Raw genomic sequence first — 21,705 nt, 5'->3', positions numbered from 1 at the left:
TGATTGGACTAATGAGCGGAAGACCCGCCTTTCTGCTTCCCATTCCGGTTGGTGCATGATTGATAGCTTACCCCAGAGCCGTATGATAGAAGAGTTCCGACATTTCCATTCACTCCAATGGACCAGTTTTTTTCCAGGAAGTAGAAAGTGGAACTCTTGAGTAAAAAAAGCAGCACTGTCGAGTTGCATCAAAATAGACAGTGTTGTACTTTGAAAGGGTTTTTCATCCCTTGAAATGAATCAAATTGTACATTATCGGCTTTATTTTAGCATGCAAAAGTAGCGCGAGACCCATTCCTGGCTGTTCATTGGCTAATGATTCTTGCATTTTGGTCCTCCGCTGACGCCACTCTCTTACTAGAGGACACTAGCTTACCCGCGCTGCCGGCCAATGGAGAGCGACGTCGTCGCAGGCGGCCATCTTGCTACAGGGAGCTCAGCTTTATATAGACCAAATCACCGTGACGTCACCATGTAAACAAATTTACTTCCGGGTACCACTTGGGGAAGGCGGCAGGTTTAAATGTGCGTGTTGTCAAATAAATGCTGTCAAACCCTCTCGTTGTTTTCGGCCGACTACTTTCAATTTAAATGGTTAAACGGTTGGTAAACATGCTTGTCCGACGTAGCTAGCCTTTCTTCTGTGTTTGTTTTATGTAGTGTTAGCTAGCTAATAACGTTTGTTTGTCTGTCAAACTCGCTGTTTTGCAGACTCGTTAACGTAGAAGAGCCTGGTGACGCGAGGTTACGTTAACGTTACAAACAGAGCTACTGACGCCACGTTAATTTAATTTAGCGTCAAGTCTACTCTGGTCTGGTCCAACAGGTAAATTAGCTAGTCTGGTCTCCACTAACGTTAGTGAAAGTGTTGTTATGAATGATATTAAACAACAACACAACACGGACGAACCATTTTTGTCTTCTTTGTCTGTTTTTGTCTTCAACACGTCAGTTTGTGCCGTCCACCGCCATTATAATGTGTGGACCTCAGGGGTACCCGGAATTAAATGTAAACATCCCGCTGATTTGGTCTATAGACCCTTATCACGGGGGCCATTTTGTGTCGAAAAGGCAGGATAAACACAGGTGCAAGCAAAACACTAATGAGGGTTTCCAACTTCCAATCATGGAAGATGGAAACACAGGCTGCCTGCAGGAGAGTTGTGACTGGCCGTGCCTTGGCTCATCGTGGTAAAGTCGCCTTTCAAAGCATGACGTTAGATTATAACGAACTAGTTGTGTGGCTTAGCCTTCCCAAATGTTGAGGGTCGTTTTTTAGAATTTAATACATAGAATTGGGAACGTTACATTCAATTTCATTCCGACTGCCTGGCACTAGTCTGGGCACCTTCCACCCCGCTTTTTGTCATGGGGGCGTAAACCCCGGACCCAGAATTAACACCGGATGGCAATGCGCCTAACAACGTCTTTGTTGCCGTTAGCTTGACGCGGTGATGTTACCTAAACTAGAGTCTGATCAAAACAAAGCTAGCGTTACATAAAACAAAACGTTCATGCAATATCGCATCTCTGCCACCACCGCCTGACACACCGGTCAAAACGGTGAAAGAGGATTCTGATACTTGGGTCAAATTGTCAAGTTAACGTGAAAGTTGACGAGCTAGAAACGCTGCCATCCGGTCTAGGGCGGGCTCTAGGCTGGAACCAGTAGGGTGACAAAATCAATTGTGGGCGGGAGCCAGGCTCTTTCTCGCCGAGAAGAGCCTGGTGACGCGAGGTTAGCCTGGCACACAATCTCCGCCATTTTCACACGGAGCTTCCACAGGAGGAGGGAGGGCGTAGTGGCGTCCGAGCATGTAGGGCTCGCTAGCGCCGCCAGACGGCGAGACGGCTCCAATTCGAGGCGGACGGACCATGGATGTATTATAATAGGGACGGACGACCATGTTTAGGCCTAGGCTGCCGCGGGGTTCCGCATTTCTGGGTGTCAAGTGACGTCACGCTGATTCATCCTATAGGCTATCTGTTTTGTTGTCGTTTTATTGTTACTGAACTGCAGGGGAGGGCAACTTGTTAAGTTTCGATTCCAGCAAGTTCCGTGAGAGACACATATTATGACACTGGAAAACGAAACAAGTGAAGTTGAAGCTGTTCATACGTCAGATGGACAAATAGTCAACATAGGACCCGTTGGGAATGAGAACGCGTTGTCAGGGATGTGGAAGTGTTTGATAGTGTAATGTCGTTTAACCATGTATACACATTCGTCTCCACCAGGTTTGACCGTCCATCCTTCACACTGTCAGGTAGGCTAATTGATTTTGTAAAAATATAGTAGCCTATGAAGTTAATATGTTTGTGCTGATGTCTAGAACAATTGGATCATCAAACTGTTTGTCAAGAAACCTCATAGACATGACGCCCATTTCACAAAATATTACTCAACCATTTGAGATGATTTTTGTTGATAAGGTATGGGAATGTAGGCTGGCTACATAATTATAATGCCACATAGCAGGGTATGGCTCAACAGTGGAGAGAGACTACAGCCTCTGGACGTTGTTTCACTCTTGATCTTGGGAGTGAACAGTGAAATCTTACCCCGCTAGCCGGGCGCATGCTCAGTATGAGCGAGAAGCGCCCGGCTAGCGGGGTAAAGTGAAATCAAACTATTCCTCTCGCTGAAACCCATTTAAGGACCCCTGTTATATTGCAGTGGTTCTCAAATGGACCCCCAGGGGTCCCTGAGGGCGTTCCAGGGGGTCCCCAGCCAAAAAGGGGACAATTTATTTTCGCTATAATTCCATTCATAAGTAACACAATGACTATTTTGGTCATGGGTTTTATAGCTACACTTTCTGTAATAAAACATCTAAAAGCATCAATCTTATTATCATATGGGGGACCATGGGACAAAATCCTATCAAATGGGGGTCCGTGGTCTAATTTTTGTCAGTTTAGGGGTCCTTCATATGTGAAAAAATTTGAGAACCACTGCTATAGAGCACTATTCTAGATGTTATTCAGCCCCACGCAGTTAGTTTACACTGCCCACTCAAATTAATTAATCAAGGTGTGACAGACAAAAGATTGACTTGTGTTGATGTGGTGTTCAGGCATGAGAGGACTGAGGAACTATGGGTTGTCCTGCTGTGTGAACACTTTGCTGCAGGCCTTCTCTGCTACCTGGGAACTGGCAGACCTACTGGACAGGTGAGTCTGTCCATGCTCCATGATTTATTGCCATGTGAAAACCTCAAAACTCCATCTTATATTTCATGTTTTATCTTGCGCTGAAGGATTACATTATGGTTCTCTATGGGTTGAGGAAGTTATGCTTGGCTTCTGAAAACCCTTTCAAACCCCATTGAACTCAAAAATGCATGGTGGTGGTCTGAAAAGTTAATATTTGGGAGATTTCTTTTGGGGGGGGGGGGGGGGGGGGGTTTCACCCGACAGCAGCTATCTGTTTCCATGGAGATTAATGAGGTGTATGAACATCATATTCTACAAGGTGGGCACCAGTTGGTACTGGAGACAGCAGTCGTAACGTCCCTCTGCAGCTGAAGAAAGCTCTTATGGCCATGAGGAGCCACCAGCCTCAGCCTGCTCCTCATCACGACTTCCTGCACTGTCTGGACAGAAACTACATTCGACGTACGAGTAGCTAACTGTCCACATGCACCATGAATAAATACTGATGTTCATTGTCACCTAGTGTGGTTTCACTGAATGTAGGTTTACTCCACAGTCCCTGACATCAACATGTTGTTTTACAGTTAGTATACAACACGATGCCGATGAGGTGTTCCTCTCCATTCTGAACTTCATGCAGCAGCAGATGGATGACAATCAACTGGTTCGTCCATAATCATAAATGCCCAAATTGTCTTTAATTGCAGCAACTACATTGACCTATATTTTGTTATCTGCTAGGCTCTTGAAATCCAGAATCTGTACAAGATTTCAGTGGAGACACACCTTCAGTGTGCAGAGTGCAACTCGGTCCAGTGCTGGACCAGCTACCTGCTCAACCTGCCTCTACATATAAGGGAGGGCCGAAATTCCCTGGTGAGCTTTCTCTCTGTTAAAATGAGGATTATATTCGCCTCCAGTAAATTTGAATCTCTGCTTCAGGGCTATTCCTAAAATGTTCACTGTTTCAGGAAGGCTGTATGACATCCTTCTTCGAGCTTCAGGAGCTGAAGGGCAGGGACTGTTGCTTTTGTGCACAATGTGGAAGCAAAACTCCATGCAAACAGGTGATGTTTGCCACTCCAAAAAATACTCTACCTAACATACCGTTGCTGTCCAATCAAAACTACGTATCTCCAATTTTGGTGATTTCATGTTTCCACTTCATTTGAAGGATTAGGCCTAGATGCTCCTCAGAGAACTGAGAAAACCCTCCTGGGCTTACCTCCTGGGCCTATTATAAGGCCATGAGCCAGGGCCCCAAATTTGGGCCACGGGTACCATCTTGGGGGACTAACTTTCATAGTGATTTTTGGCAAGGTATACATCCCTACTGCTAGAAAATATGTGATAGCAATGCAGCAGTTGCCTCCAAATGTGTACCCATTTTATAACACTACCAAGCATATGCATGGGCAGTGGTGGCCCAACGGTTAGAGAAGCAAGCTTGTGACCGGAAGGTCGTCGGTTCAATCCCCGGGACCAGCAGGTTACATCTGGGTGGGGAAAGTGAAAAGGCAGCGCTTGCCCCTCCCTCATTACCACCACTGAGGTGGCCTTGAGCAAGGCCCTCAACCCCAACTGCTCCAGTGGAGCAGTCCAGCAGATCAGACTATGGTCGTACTGGTCAGCTTCCAGGTATGAATATGTGTGTGTGTGTGTGTGTGTGAATGTGAACAGGACACTCCTGAAAAATAGGGCATTGCTCTCAGTGAGATTCCCCCATATAAAGAAAGAAAGAATGAAAGAAAGAATATTCTTCAGGTCTCCTGCCTGAAATGACATCCCCCAAATTAATCATGATAGCTCCTGAACCATAAGGCCTATATGCATGTTTCTGGTCCCCTTTGATAGGTAACAAGTTAAGCAATGAATCCAGTGTAAGTAAACCTACATCTATTGCCATTCTAGAGTAAATGGAGATACCATGCTACTGAAGTCACAGTTAACAAAGACGCAGGGCCCTATCTCCCCAAACGCGCTAATTTAGCGTTTGCGCTCGTTTAATGCCGTGCGCAATGCAAATTGGGGGCGGACACAAGCGCATGCCTGTGATAATTGTACTGGGCATTGGCTGCCACAAGCGAAAGCAGGCGTTTCAGTGCTAAAATGTGGTGATAGATGGCATTATGCTATCGTCAGCAGCGCGCAATTACTTTGCGCTAATAGCTTTGAAAAGGACCTCGCGCAAATACCTCCATGCGCTGGGTTGCGCACCATAATCTCCGTGCAGCGCAGCGCAGTGCAAGTAAAATCCCTTTTGGATATGTCATTACGCACAGCCTTGCCATGCCAGGACATCAAATTATGCTGCTAAAATTGGGTATTAGCAGATAATTCTGTGAGGCAATCAACTATAACTCACTGAGAAACTTTTATCACATCGCAAAGAGGGAAATTAATTGAGAAAACTTGTTGGACAATGGACATAGGCTATTTACCTTCATAACCACCCGGAGGGTCGTTGGCACCACAGACAATCTGTCAATAAGCTCTCTCTGTCCTCGCACGAGTGAGTACACTCTATTACGCATGGAGAGAATTACAGCATATTGCATGCCTCGCGCAAACAGCCATTGTGAGATGGGAATCTGATTGGTTTTGATTGACGTAATGCCCAGCTTTGCCTGGCCACGCCTGTGAATAATTCTGGTAGTTAAGACCGCCCAAATCCCGTTTGGGCAGGCATTTTGGGGCGCAGATGATTTAGGCACGGCTCTAATTTGCGCTTGCGACACGTGCCGTGAACCTTTCCGCATCCCGGCCAAGAATTGCATCCCCAACATATTTCGGGGCTGTTTTAACTTAGAAATCAGGGAGGTCACGTCTACCAGACACTTATATCACTTTTAAACAGTTACATTTCTGTATAAATCATTACAAGTAAGCTCCCATGAGGTGGGGATTCTTTTTTTTGCTGCTGGGCGGGGGAGCAAAACACGGCAGAACACCTGGCGGACGGCACAAGGCGCAATGCTATCTTCCCTGCCTTAAGGCACACGCAAACAGGTGCGCAAGCGCCATTAGGGGATAGTGTGCCATGGATCATTCATGGAACAGAGTCGATAATGATCAACAATCAATTAATAAGCGATCAATCAATAATTTACTATCACAATAGCGCCTGTCGGAATATAGGGCCCACAGACTCCTAGAGGCACTGGCTCACGGCCTATATGAAACCAAAAGAAAATCCAGAGCATAAAGTAAGAAATGCATTGTGATCAAGCTAAAAACAAGGCTGTTTTTCTTGGTTCCTGAAAAGTTGATGAGATAAGTGGTTTTGATTCGACAGCGATGATACTCAAACATATTTTTTCTATTTCAGGGTTTCAAACTGCTCTCCCTGCCCCGTATTTTATGTGTGCATGTGAACCGATTTCGCAGTTGTCATGGCTTCACTCAAAAACTGGATTGCGCAGTTACCTTTCCAGAAACCTTTGACTTGTGGAAGAACCTGGGAGAAGATTCATTCTCAAAGGACTACATCAAGGTACTTGATACAGTATTTACAGTAGTGTAATGTGGTAGAAAATGTATGTTATACTAAACTCATACTATCACATGTTAATGTATTCGAGCTATACCACATTAGCTAGAGGTTGTCATCTAAACGTTTTTTTCTGTCTTACAGAATGACTACAAGTACGAATTGTATGCAGTAGTAGTTCACTCTGGTGGTGCAATGTCTGGACACTACACTGCCTACGTCCGTCACAAGGGAAACCATCAGTGGTACTTTGCAGATGACAGCCATGTAGAGCAAGTGAGTCTGGAGAAAACTGACTTACTGTAAAACAGTTCATTATTGTCTTTGTAGTCCCTGGAAATTCTTAGTTAAATAGGGTTTCAAATATAGCTCCAATTAAGACATGAAAACTGGTTCTGCCTAAAATGTTTCACATCTAATGTTGTGACGTTTCAGAAATGTCTGAAAGCATTAGCTTTATCCTTTAAGGTGATATTTTTCACTTTAGCAAAACAGTGTAGCTCACTTTTCAGCACACACGCCTCCATAGGAGATGCAGCAAGCAACTTCCTCAGAGCGGCGAGGATTGGTAGTTGATCTTTCATAAATTGCTATAGCGATTAGCTCCCTAAAATTACATTCTATCAAAGTGAAATAATGCCTTAAGGTTCTCAAACAGACAGAATAGTTGTTGTTGTGTTATTATGTAATTGTGTGATTAATTTGGTGATTTGTGATTTGCATGACAACACCCAGGCCACCTGGAAAGACATACAGAGAACTTATGGAGGACATTACAGGTAAAATGATCAACATAAAATATTTTAATTTCTAATGTTTTGAAAATAATGACAATGTTATTACATCCAAACTGACTTGAGGGCTGTACCACGAATGTTGTATAAGAAGATCCAGGATCTGTCCCTTGATCTGGTTTGGCTAAACCAGATAATTGCCATCTAGCTAGATTCTAGCTAACTGATACCACGAATGTAGTTATCAACTCGTTAAGTGGATCCAGGTTTTTCTAATCAATTTGAGAGCGCGTGCACATGAAAATGCCCCTGCACAGGAGCTTGTGCCCGCAAAAGAGGCGTGGTTTTTAACAACTAGCCAATCACAATGCAATATGGACTGCTCCAGCTTCTACAGCACCAGGCTGTAGAAGGCTGCCTATTTCCTCATTCATTCAAAGCGCAAATCGTGAAGCTTTACTATGTATGTCGGAATCAAAATCCGCGTCGGATATTATTAGTCTGTTCCCGAATGACTGTCTAAAGTTACCACTTTTATTCGCATCAGTAATTTCTTTGAAGAGCGGTTTCTGCCTCCACGTAGGCTATCTACAGCAGCTCAATTCACCCTCTCAAAAAACTCAATATAACCTGCATGTCTATTTCCAAAATCTGTAGGCGTTTTTAGACCATTTAGGCTCAATGAATAATAATGATCTCATGATGTGTTTGGTCGCACTGATGGACTAGTTCCTATAGGCTAATAGGCTATCAATAAAAAAATAATGATAATACAATTAAAAAAGGCTGCTGAACTGAATCGACACGGTACGTGCGGGCATAGATTTCATTTATAAAAAATAGCCTATTTTGTGGTCACATATAGCTAGGCTATTGGCAGCAGAGTCGGATATCCATATTTCATACAAGGACTATGCTGGAAATAATATGAAGTTCAATCACATCATATAGGCCAAAAGCAACACAGTTGCAGCTGCAAAATGCAGGAGTAGCCTAGATATGAATAATCTGTGTGCAGACGATCCCATATTAAATTGCTTAGATAGTAGTAGGCTATTCTGGTATGTATGACCATGTCCAACCAAACGTCAGCCTCAGTTCCGTTGCGAACACGGCACTGTGCACTTTGGAGATGTTTATGTAACCTTTTTATGCCGGTTTAGTGATATTTCTCCACTTACCATTCAGCTGCAATCGATTGGCGGAGTCAAACAACGTATCTAGCCTACTTGAGAGCACAAAAATGAATATATAAAAACATTCCAAAGTGGTAAGTAGGGCTTAATTTAAATGTAGCCTGCAACAAGTGCCAGGCTTCAGTCCTCGATTAATTCAACAGGAGCCATGTTTTTATGCCTCCGCCGGTGATAGCCAGGCCGGAGGCATTATGGATCCGGGTTGTCCGTCCGTCCGTCCGTATGTACGTACGTATGTCCGTCCGTCCGTCCGATGTTCGTTGACGCGATATCTGAGGAACGCCTTGATGGAATTTCATCAAATTTGCCTCAAACATCGAGTTAGACTCAAGGATGATCTGATTAGATTTTGGTGGTCAAAGGTCAAAGGCCAAGGTCACTGTGACCTCTCGAACGCCATTTTCCAGCTTGTTAACGCGATATCTCATGAATGCCTTTACGGAATTTCATCAAATTTGCCTCAAACATCGACTTGGACTCAAGGATGAACTGATTAGATTTTGGTGGTCAAAGGCCAAGGTCACTGTGACCTCTCGAACGCCATTTTCAAGCTTGTTAGCACAACATCTCAGGAATGCCTTGACGGAATTTCATCAAATTTGCCTCAAACATCGCCTGGACGCAAGGATGAACTGATTCCATTTTGGTTATCAAAGGTCAAAGGTCAAGGTCACTGTGACCTCTCAAATGCCATTTTCAACCTTGTTAACGCGATATCTCAGGAATGCCTTGACGGAATTTCATCAAATTTGCCTCAAACGTCCACTTGGACTGAAGGATGAACTGATTACATTTTGGTTATCAAAGGTCAAAGGTCAAGGTCACTGTGACCTCTCAAATGCCATTTTCAAGCTTGTTAACGCGATATCTCAGGAATGTCTTGATGGAATTTCTTCCAATTTGCCTCAAATGGCGATTTGGACTCAAGAATGAACTACGTTAAGTTAAGTTATCCTTTATTTATCCCCCTGGGGAAATTCATCCTCTGCACCAATTAGACCTGTACACTCAGGCCCTATATTTTCCGCCAGTTCAAGAGATGTAAACACCTTAAAATCAACACAATTCCTAAAGCAATCATGGGGTGTTATGATGTAGTCCACAACTGCTTTTCCCTTAGGTGAGACAGAAGTGAAGTTATCATTTGATGGGGATAATCTGCCATTTAGAACACAGCATTTGGAATCTTTTAAGAATTCAAGCAGACTTTCCCCATGTCTATTCATCACAGTGTCTAGAGCAGTTCTAGGTTCAATACCATCGATGTCCGGGATGCAATCTTCCCTGTTCGAGATGCGGCTGTTGAAATCACCGCACAGGTAGACCGCATCATAGTTTATCGAATACAACTGCGCCAGCAGGTGGCAGAAGAATGCCACCGAATCACGACCCCTTGTCGACCCCTCTGGTGACAGATAACACGAAAAAATAACAAATACATATTCAGAGTGGCGATGCTCGAAACGCAATCCAATCACGCCGTCAGTGGATTTATCCACAATATTTACTTTATAGTCTTCAAACACAGCGTTCTTAACAAAAATGCCAACTCCCCCTGAAGCTCTCGGGGCTTTAACATGGATGTTCCTATTATATCCAAACCACGTATAACCCTCCAGGTAAATCGTTGGGCATGAGAGGTGCGTTTCATTTAAGGAAATAAAATCGGGGTCTAGTGATCTCAGTATCAGTGATCTTAACAGACAGTTAGCAGCTGTCCACCCATTTATATTCCAGTGAACAAGTGAAAAGTTAGAGTCGTTTACAGACTGGGTCGAGAATCTTCAATGCTGCCCTCCGCGTGCACCCCCAGCCGGGGACATGGACATCTCTCCAGAGGGTGTGCGTTTTATCATTTTGCCATTACTGGCTATGTAGAAATCCTTACCCACCGCGGGGATCTCACGCAGAAGGGTCTTAAAATTCAGCTCGATCAGGCGATCCGCGTGGGACTTAGCCGATCTTATGTAGACTTTTTCAAAGCTCTGGCTCTTCCGCAGTAGATGTTTCAGCCGAAGAACGGCAACCTTTTCCTGCACGGATCCCAGCTCCACCTTGATCAGACCAGGCCCCGGACCTCGCGACTTCAGACGCTCCACGGCCACCAGCGCTGGCATCGGGTCACATCGTAGTTCCACTGCAAGCAGCTCCTTTATTTTCCCAGCCGTATCCTCATTCCTTTCAGATGGTAGCCCGGAGACTATAATGGAAACGTCTGGCTCAAATCTGGTTTTCTTGGAGGTTTTGGCATTCTCAATCTTTAATTCAATGTTGTCCATCCTTGAGCTCAAAATTCCGATTTCCAGATCAATATTTTCTCTGATTTCCTTCGCATTTCTTTCCATCTCTTTTTTCATTGATACCATGTTGTCATTAGCGAGCTTGGTCATCGAGTCACGTAGACTGTCCATTTTTTTATTAATCTGCTTTTCAAGCACAGTCTGCATAGCGGTCATTCTCCCGTTGATCGCTTTTAATTCCTCCAGAATGTCTACATCAGGAGATGATCTTGTAACACGAACATTACCAGGTGCACCATTTGTCCCCATGGTCCCACAGGCTTTGTAGTTGAAGATATAGCTCTTCCGATACTTTCTTCTTGACAAGCTTATCTTATATAAATCAATTTCATTTACCATTAATATTGTTCATGGTTTTTCGTAGTTTTGTTGCATTTTGCAGCCTTTTCTTGTAGTTTGTTTGAATTGTTTGGAGAGCTGCAGCCGAGCTGTCTGCTTGGCAGCAACACAGCTGCATTTGACCCATCCTCTACTAGGAACCTTCCTAGAACTAGGAGCAGTGGGCAGCCACTGTGCAGCGCCCGGGGACCAACTCCAGTTCTTTTGCCAGTACCTTGGTCAGGGGCACTGACAGGAGAATTAACCCTTACTTTACTTACTTTACTTTACTTTATTTCATTTGGCAGACGCTTTTATCCAAAGCGACTTACATCACATTTCAATACAATTCATTCTGAGAAATACAAACAATGAAAACATAACTAAAACCATATATAATCAATAGGGTTAACCGATTCCGGAGGGACCCAGGTGTAGCCCGAAAAGGTAAGTTTTTAGTCTCCGGCGAAAAATCGGCAGTGTCTCGGCCAGCATGACGAAGGGGGGAAGTTCATTCCACCATTGCGGAGCCATGGAGGAGAAGACAAGCATTCTCCGGGGCCACGTAGCGATGGAGGGGCGAGGCGAGCCGTGCAGGTGGAGGAGCGGAGGGAACGGTGGGATGTTTGGAAGCTGACCAGGGATTGTAAGTAGAGCGGGGCTGACCGGTAGGTCAGTACCATGGTCTTGAATTTGATACGGGCCAAGATGGGGAGCCAGTGAAGGTCACGAAAAAGGGGAGTGACATGGGAGAATTTAGGTAAGTTGAACACCAGACGGGCAGCAGAATTTAGAATGAGTTGGAGGGGTTGGATGGCCGAGGCAGGTAGCCAATAGGACATTACAGTAGTCAAGGCGGGACAGGACGAGTGCCTGGATCAGGAGCTGAGCTGCCTCCCTAGTGAGGAACGGACGGATCTTTCTAATATTATACAGTAAAAACCTACAGGAGCGGGCGGTTGCTGAGATGAAGGCTGAGTTGGATAGCTGGTTATCTAAAGTTACACCAAGGTTCTTAACAGTATTTGACGGTAGTAACCCTAACGTACATGTCTTTGATGGTGGGAGGAAACCGGAGCACCCGGAGAAAACCCACACGGACACGGGGAGAACATGCAAACTCCACACAGAAAGGACCTGGGACGGACCGGGGTTCGAACCCGGGACCTTCTTTCTGTGAGGCAACAGTGTTGTTAACCACTGAGCCACCGTGCCGTGCTAATGGCGGAGGCATAAGTCCGTGTTGCGGTCGTTCTAATTTTTTTCTTTTTTCTTTTCATTTGAATGCAATGTTTTTTTCATATGGGGACCATATGAATGGCGACTCGCTGTTTCCAGAGAGCTGATTGGTAAGCAGGTGGGTCTTTCATGGGTTTTGATCTTATCCTCTGAACTTAACCTGCTACAAAGCAGGTTAGCCGTAGAGCACAAGTTGCTATGGTGATCTAAGTTAAGTTAACTAGCGTCGTGGTACGGCAAACCTAGGGTTAAACCTGAAGTTACCTTGCTCAGCCACTAATCTTGCTTCGTGGTACAGCCCTCTGGAGCTCATCCCTGTCAGTAAACACCGGTTCACTTTTATAAACTGGCGTTTGTTGACTATTACTGTTTAATGCACGGTTCTTACCGAAGATATATCATAGATAGATAGACAGACAGACAAAGTATATCTGTGTAGATATAATATATTAATTGTATTTGACTTCTTTCTCAATTATTATTATTATTATTATTATTTACAGAAATACAGCATACATGTTAATGTACAGAAGTACAAAAGAAGAGGAAGAAGAGCCCCAGTCTTCAGGCTGATTGGATGGATGGAGACACATCATAATTTGGGGGCAAAGTGCACTACAGCTTCAATATGGAGATGATATTAATTAATATGAAATATAAAGCCTAATTTACTTGAATTGATTCATTATTCTTATTTTATTGAATGGCGATGATACATGATGAATTGTTTTGGATTTTAAGTTTTTATGGTTTTATCTTTTTTATCTTATCTTATGTAGAGACTTGATGCACCAGCACAATTGTGATGGATGGTCTATATACAGTATTGTGTTTTTGTACCAAAGACCACTAGGTGGCGATAAAGACTCAAACCCCTGATGAGTATTTCTTTCTCAGACCACACACATTCGTGAACACACTGAATGATACTGGGGGTTGGTTTTAAGAGAATGCTTAGCTTAGATGTTCACTGTTTAGGGGGAATACCTGCAAAAGGCCTCACTGTTCATTTTCCTGACATTTATGGGTAATATATGACTCAATTTTGCCGAACAATAAACTCAAACTTTTAACTTTTTTCACTCGGGCATAAAAAAAAATCCTGCCTTGTGCCGTAGAGCATAAGTTGCTATGGTGATCTAAGTTAAGTTAACTAGCATCGTGGTACGGCAAACCTAGGGTTAAACCTGAAGTTACCTCGCTCAGCCACTAATCTTGCTTCGTGGTACAGCCCTCTGCAGCTCATCCCTGTCAGTAAACACCGGTTCACTTTTATAAACTGGCGTTTGTTGACTATTACTGTTTAATGCACGGTTCTTACCGAAGATATATCATAGATAGATAGACAGACAGACAAAGTATATCTGTGTAGATATAATATATTAATTGTATTTGACTTCTTTCTCAATTATTATTATTATTATTATTATTATTTACAGAAATACAGCATACATGTTAATGTACAGAAGTACAAAAGAAGAGGAAGAAGAGCCCCAGTGTTCAGGCTGATTGGATGGATGGAGACACATCATAATTTGGGGGCAAAGTGCACTACAGCTTCAATATGGAGATGATATTAATATGAAATATAAAGCCTAATTTACTTGAATTGATTCATTATTCTTATTTTATTGAATGGCGATGATACATGATGAATTGTTTTGGATTTTAAGTTTTTATGGTTTTATCTTTTTTATCTTATCTTATGTAGAGACTTGATGCACCAGCACAATTGTGATGGATGGTATTGTGTTTTTGTACCAAAGACCACTAGGTGGCGATAAAGACTCAAACCCCTGATGAGTATTTCTTTCTCAGACCACACACATTGTGAACACACTGAATGATACTGGGGTTGGTTTTAAGAGAATGCTTAGCTTAGATGTTCACTGTTTAGGGGGAATACCTGCAAAAGGCCTCACTGTTCATTTTCCTGACATTTATGGGTAATATATGACTCACTTTTGCCGAACAATAAACTCAAACTTAACTTTTTTCACTCGGGCATAAAAAAAAATCCTGCCTCTTACACTGCTATTATGTATTGCTTCTCTTACTCTCTGCAAGCCTGTTAACTGTTCTTACAGAATTGCTTTGGAATGACACACCTTGATCGCCCTCCCCCCACGTTGCTTTTGTTGATAACCTTCATATCTCTTGCATCAGTGCACCAGCAGCAGCATGGCACCCGTCACCTGTGCTCAGAACGTGCACGCTACTGAAAAGTGCCTGTACTGTAAGCTATGTTTGTCACGAGCATGCACTGCGGTAAGAAAACCTCCCTGAGATACTGGCTGAGGGGCCGATGCCTGTACTGCTCTGCCTCCACTCACAGCCACAGTGGATGCATGCTTCTGCTAGGCTGTTTTGCAGAGCCTCAGAAGTTCCCACTGCCTTCGCCAAGAGTTGGGGGGACCATGTGAAGTGGTGCCTATGTGCTGCTGGGCGCTGACTGAATGGAACATGTCTGCACAGTGCCACAGGCAGTGGGCCTCATGCTTAGTCATCCTGCTGCCATGTAGCACAAGCACAGCTTTCTGTATACTGCAATGGTATCTCCCCCCAAGTTTCAGAACGGTGCGCCAGCTTCATGTATACATTATGTGCACTGGTGTAACTGGAGGGGGGTTGGAGCTGGCAGTGCTAGATTCAACTGTCTACATTTGAGTCAGTGTGGTATGACGATCCAGGCTATGGCTTCACATTTAGCCTGTGTGACATGACATCACTTTATTAGTTTAGCTCTGACTACAAATAAGTATAAGGATAAGTGACAATTTGAGATACAGTGTGTTTTTTAAATCAAAGTGTTCAGATGAATTGGATAGCCTACTTGTATGGATCACAAACAGTATCGTGCATTGATATCTGTTATATGATACTCGGTATTTGTGTGAAAGGCACATTTGGTATATACATCCACAAGAGCCAGATAGATGAAGGTGCATACGTTGAAATTTTAGATGATTCTCTTAACACAAAGCACAACGCCGGGACCTGAATGGAATACGATGACTCCTCCGCTTATAAAGAACTGATTCTTCTCTTTGTAGCTGCTAATTAATTATTGATGTTCTAGGAGAATGTGTGCAGGTGTTGTGTGGTGTGATTTTGTTTTCTTGGCTGGGGGCCATGTTAGATGAGCACCTGTCCAGCCCTACCCCGCCCTTGACCACATTACAGTCTTCTCACAATGCAACAATAGGATATAGGTGGCACACGCTTCAAGTCTGACTAAAGGGACGTCTAGGTTTCCATTCAAGCACACGCCGCACTTGCCGCTTGTCTGCATGTCTATTGTCTGCACCTGAGCTGTGGCCCCCTGGACGTGGTTTCTCGGACCTTATGGGGAGATCACAATCTCTGCTATAGTCTTTAGTCTTGGTTTAGTGTTAGCCACTCAGTGCTGCTGGGACATAGCATTTCTCCACCAGTGACAGTGATTGACGCAGCAAATCAAGGCAGACAAAACCACATTCCGAGTGGCTGTGTGGTGTCCCAGTGTGAACACAGTCCCACAGTTAGGCATGTGGATGATATTGCACAGACTTTGCAGTGTGGCAACACTTAAGCACCCCTACTATTTTCTTTGGAGGATATATCGAGGTTCATTAATGCTTTTGAGCCTTTGTTGATGTGTGTTTACCAGTTACTAGGTGAGCACACCGCCGTCACGATGCGTCTAGGAGAAAATGGGATTTGGCTATTTGAGAGCCACTCTTAAATGTTCCCTTTTTGTGTGTGCGGAGGCTTTCACAGGCTTAGATCAATGCCTATGTCTGACTTTGTAAGCTCAGAATCCTCTGGATCTGAGTGACAAGCAGCCAGGGTTCCAGGCCCTGTCTATCTGATTATGTTCAGGCATAGCGTCACTTCATTTGTGCCTTCTTCTTTTTTTGCCATCGAATAATCAGAAAGGCCTCTTGGTACTGGAGTTGCCTATCTCGTTCAAAATTGTATTTAACCACAATAGAAAGGAAGGAAATAATGTGCACTGTCTCTACTCGGTTCCCCTTTTCTGCTGGGAACAGTACTGTGAATGGTGGGTGGATGTGTGATATTTGATGAATGCTTTACCATACAGTTGCAGTTATGAGATCAGTGTGGAAGGGAAGATGGAAGATGTCATCGTCATCGTGCCCCCCCACCCCCCCCCCCCCCCTTACCTCGGAGATCCACTCACAGGTCCCGTCATGACTGCCCCTAATCTACTTTAATCCTACCTAACCTATCTAGTGGCAGATCTGTGTATGCTCCGGGGGCAACCCAGCCTGCACGGCCTTTACTTCCTGTGGTTACATAATGGGGTTTCAAATAGGAAATGATTCTCTTTCGCTGCATGCAGCCCGGTGACCATGGAGAAGTCTGCTTTTGTAAATATGTAGCAAACAAGAACTGAAGACATGTCTGCTGCATGACTTAGATCTTTCCTTCTGTATTAAAAAAAAAAGGTAAATCAGATAATGGAAAATAGCACTGAAAACTATCTGGCTGTTCATACAAAGAAAATCCTGCCTGATTTAAGTGGCCTATCACTATAAGGCCTGGTGGTAAACACAGGCCAATTATACATTTCCCTTTCATACCTTTATCCCCCCTATAAGCTGCTCATTCATGTGCTGCAGCCATCTGGTGATATCGGAAGGAATGCCTGTGATATACTTTGATTGGTGACGTGTGACACTTCAACCGCAGCTTTCAAGATGGCCGCCCTTGGTTCATATTCAGGCGCTGGCTGTGAATGTCGGCGTGTGTTTCTGCAACAATCTGGGTCGATTGGCTTCGCAGCTTCAGGTGTTAACACATACCACCATGTTTGATTACTACGAATTCAGTGGAATTGGTAGAATGGGCTGTTGTGTCAAGGAAGATGCCGTATCATCCCCCTGTGAGTTAATAAAATATCCTCTCTGGGGGGAGGAAGGGAGTCTGGACAACAGAAGCTCTCCTCCCCAGGATTCTTGCCGGCCTGAGGGCAATAAATAGCACATCTGCTGCATTTTCTAGGAAAGAGGATGTTATATAGTGCTATAAGTAAACACCGGAGAAAAAGTGTGGTTTGAATTCGGTTTGGTTTGGTTTTGGACCGGAACCGGGGGTGGTCAATCCACTTTCACTTGGTTTACTCAAAATGGCAAGTGCCACTGCTATTTAGTGGCTAATAATAGGCATTCATTCTCAATTATTTTTTCAAGTTTCCAACTTCCTGGATTGGTTGAGTTGAAAGTTAGTTGACTTCCATTCCAGAACAGTTGGCAAGTAGTAGATTACTAGGCTACATGTTGCTTCTCCCAGGAGGTGAGCCTATATATAGGCCCCTTGGTAATTGCAGTCATGGCATGTAGGGATATATGACCTGATGTCCCACCCTTGTCTTCTTAGCTCTGTCGTTACCCCTCAGTTAGCACCTTATCTCAGCTCCTTATCATCAGACTCAGGATCCAGGAAAGATCAGCCATAGTCTCGGCGGTAGTGCTGGTCAGGTTACTGGTGAAATGGCTTTACTGACGGGCCCAGGTACCTGTCTGTCTGTCTCTGTACATCCCACCACAAAGCATGCTCCTGCTCTGACACGCACACCTTCATGTTTGTTCCCACGGTTACAGTGAATCGGTTTTGTGTGGTGCTGCAAGCGGTGCAAATGTCTTTTTACTTGGTAGAATGTTTTTGGATTCCTGGTTTGTCGTCAGTTCATTTTATAACCGCACTTGTAATAATTTGGCACGGCCACGTAATGCTTTACATCACATCCCAGCTCAAGAAACATTCAGTTTACGTTCTCAAGCCTGAGGTTGTAATGGCACAAGTAGAAAGAAGTCCTGATGCCACGTAATGCTTTACATCACATCCCAGCTCAAGAAACATTCAGTTTACGTTCTCAAGCCTGAGGTTGTAATGGCACAAGTAGAAAGAAGTCCTGATGAGTGTCATAAGAAATCCAGGCTGTGCGCATGGCAGCGTTGCCAGAGGTACGATAATTATCGTATTTGTACGATAATTCCGACCTCTGTACGATCAATAATCCTAAAATCCCCCAAATGTACGATAATTTGATCATTTTGTGTCACAGTTGTAATCTAATCCTATGTCTATCTGTTTATAGAACTGAACAGTCACGTGACATCTTTTGCCCCAGAAGTGAGTTCCCCATTCATTTTCTCCAGAAACATTTTGAAAAATCCTTATATAATGAGCTTTAAGGCTGGAACCAAGCCAACCCGTGACCTGCTGAATCGTGAGTGACCATAAAACATTTCAGTTGGAGCAAAAAAAAAGAAAAAAAGAAAAAACACTGGCGCATGGCATCCTTTAATTGAAGGAAGAACACCTTCCTCCCCCAGTCTGTCAGTATACAGGAACGAATGGAATTGCACCTGGAGGCTGCCTTAACCATTCCTGGTCTCAGCCAGTGATAAGCTTGCGACGACCTGTTACCTGCCGCCAACACACACTTCAACTGTGCTAGTGTATGCATGCCAATCAGTTGCTACATCAGTGTGCCAGTTAATGATTTGTATATCGGGAGAAAGTCTTGTGACAGCAGGGAGAGAACTCATAGTGAAACTGGCCTAGTTGCAAACAATGTGCTTTTTTTTTTGCTTCTCCTTGGTGCCCCTTGCCATGTATAAGAGACTTGCCATGTCTAAGAGACTTGACCCGGGTTGTGCCGTTCATTCGCTCAGTAATGTGGGCTGGGCAGCTTGAGAGAGAGTGAGCTATCCATTGTCAAAACCTCTTTGACCTGTTCTCTCCTTCAGCCTCTCCTATTTCCGGACAAAGACTCTCTAATGCCAGGTAGCTGGCGCTGGCATTCCTGCTGCATTCCACCATGGGGAAGTTGCTGGGATCAGGAGGAAAAATGCCTGAAACAAAGGCCGACTCTCATTCACAGGGTTTAAGGTTCTGTGGGAAAGTCCAGGCAGGACAGAGGTTGGATGGCAGAGGAATGCAAAGCGGGGCATAGCTCACTCACACAGTCTCTATGACACAGGCCCAAAGACACATTGACAAGGTGGAGGTCCTCTAAAAGGAGATAACCCTTGTGAAAGAGCGTGATAGAACACAGACCTGATTGGGATGGCTTACGCTATATTCTTCCTTTATGGTGTTTACAAGCAGACAGTTAAGTCATCCTTTCAGCTGCTATGATGGATGGATTGGGTGTGCTGGAATCCCAGACTCTCTTCCGGGTCTGCTTCATCATGTCAGCGAAAATGAATGGTATGGGAAGTGACAGTTGTGCTTACCTTTGCATTAATCACTTTAAATTTGTATGCCTCCGCCGGCGATAGCCAGGCCGGAGGCATTATGGATCCAGGTTGTCCGTCCGACCGTCCGATGTTCGTTAACGCGATATCTGAGGAACGCCTTGATGGAATTTCATCAAATTTGCCTCAAACATCGACTTAGACTCAAGGATGATCTGATTAGATTTTGGTGGTCAAAGGTCAAGGTCACTGTGACCTCTCGAATGCCATTTCCAAGCTTGTTAACGCGATATCTCAGGAATGTCTTGATGGAATTTCTTAGAATTTGCCTCAAATGGTGATTTGGACTTAAGAATGAACTAATGGCGGAGGCATAAATCCGCGTTGTGGTCGTTCTAGTTTTTTTTACTACTCATTCAGTTTTGTAAGTCCATTCCTACACTCATGCCACTGCGGAGGTTAAGTGCCTCCCCAGAGCCGTATCTCATCTGTGGCTTGTGAAGATTTAGAGAGGAATTTACCGTCAGAGCTCTTCACTCTCCCACAGCAGATACCAACAGATACTCTTGATAATGCATCTGCAACTAAAGAGGAAGATAAATGATCTGAAGGGCAGTGAGATCGAATGAAAGAGACATAGGCCTACACAAAAACACATTAAGGTACTATTATGAAAAGATCAGTAGGTAATAAAATTCCCTGCTTCCCCAAAATGAATATATTGCATTTTGGAATTGACATCTTCATTTGCTCTCTTTGACACATTGTCGCTGATGGGTAAAAAGCTCATAGCCAAAGTTGGACTTTCTGGAGGTAAGAAAAACTGGTTTATCGAACTGGTTTTGAAAGGCTTTCATAAGGCCATGATGTCACAGAATTGTTTTCAACCCAAGTATTATTTCTGAGTCAGCATAGACGATACGAACCTTAGTGATCCGTATTGGAGTGGATATTATATGCAACCACAAACCACAGCACCTTGCAGAACAGACTGAGCAACCAAAGTGCTGCTGTCACCCTGGAAGACTTCTGCTCAATATCCTGAGCAGGAATACCATCAGTAATGACCCTGTAATTTCCACATGTCACACATAGCTTGTAGTTCTCTTCTCCTTTCCCATGCTCTACCTGCACGCAGTCTATTTTTACCGTTGAATGAATGCCGGCAGTTGGCGATGCCCTTTTTCTCAGAGGCTTTGCCTTGATTCATATCACGTAAAGATACAAATCACGGCCTAAACAGTTATGGCTGTGATTTGTTCTCGCTCTGAGATAGAGGCCTATATTAACCCTACTAACAATGCAGGCAATATGTCTTCTCTCCAGAAGGCTAGTCTATATGAAGTGTGTGGTCGTGGGCCGTTTGAGACGGAGTACGTCGGGAAATGAGAGGAGATCTGCTGCAGCCCACAGGCCCCCTCAGATTCTCTGATGTGGCTTCAACGCACATTTCCTGGAGAATGCGAGGCCTTCTGGGATAGTGTTTAAGCAGTGTGTGTTTGTGTCAGCGAGCTTAAGCAGTGTGTGTTTGTTTCAGCGAGTGTAGTGCTTAAGCAGTGTGTTTGTTTCAGCGAGTGTAGTGCTTAAGCAGTGTGTTTGTTTCAGCGAGTGTAGTGCTTAAGCAGTGTGTTTGTTTCAGCGAGTGTAGTGCTTAAGCAGTGTGTGTTTGTGTCAGCGAGTGTAGTGCTTAAGCAGTGTGTGTTTGTTTCAGCGAGTGTAGTGCTTAAAGGAACACTCCGCCCATTTTCAACCAGCTTTGTATCATTAGAACATCAGTAGTATATCAGAAAACTGTAAACGGTTTTGAAGTCTGTCATTTAATTTGACAGTTATTGAGTGTTAAAGTGTGGACCAGTGACATCACTGGTCCACACCAACTCAAATTAATAACTCATTAACTCAAATCAACTCTCAAACTGTAAAAGGTTTTGAAGGCATTCATCTAGTTTGACAGTTATTGAGAGTTGATTTGAGTTAATGAGTTATTAATTTGAGTTAGTGTGGACCAGTGATGTCACCGGTCCACACTTTAACACTCAATAACTGTCAAATTAAATGACAGAC

General features: G+C 44.0%; 1 protein-coding gene across 2 annotated transcripts; it reads left to right on the top strand.

Annotated features, from left to right (window-relative positions):
* The first annotated feature begins 1,791 nt into the window (after positions 1–1,791).
* usp18 (ubiquitin specific peptidase 18) lies at positions 1,792–13,299 on the top strand. Of its 2 annotated transcripts, XM_083659274.1 has the most exons (10): positions 1,792–2,267; positions 3,078–3,174; positions 3,476–3,618; positions 3,741–3,820; positions 3,898–4,032; positions 4,128–4,223; positions 6,485–6,649; positions 6,791–6,922; positions 7,382–7,425; positions 12,937–13,299. In XM_083659274.1, exons 1-10 carry the CDS (start codon positions 2,201–2,203, stop codon positions 13,004–13,006), a joined length of 1,029 nt encoding a protein of 342 aa, XP_083515400.1. In that variant the 5' UTR covers positions 1,792–2,200; the 3' UTR covers positions 13,007–13,299. The 2 variants fall into 2 exon arrangements, with proteins under 2 accessions (XP_083515400.1, XP_083515401.1); XM_083659275.1 differs by lacking the exons at positions 7,382–7,425; positions 12,937–13,299 and having other exon boundaries at positions 6,544–6,649.
* The last annotated feature ends 8,406 nt before the right edge of the window (positions 13,300–21,705 follow it).

The sequence above is a fragment of the Poromitra crassiceps genome (assembly GCF_964638095.1).
Source record: "Poromitra crassiceps genome assembly, chromosome: 2".
NCBI lineage: Eukaryota > Metazoa > Chordata > Actinopteri > Beryciformes > Melamphaidae > Poromitra > Poromitra crassiceps.
This window is presented reverse-complemented; position numbering and strand designations above follow the sequence as displayed.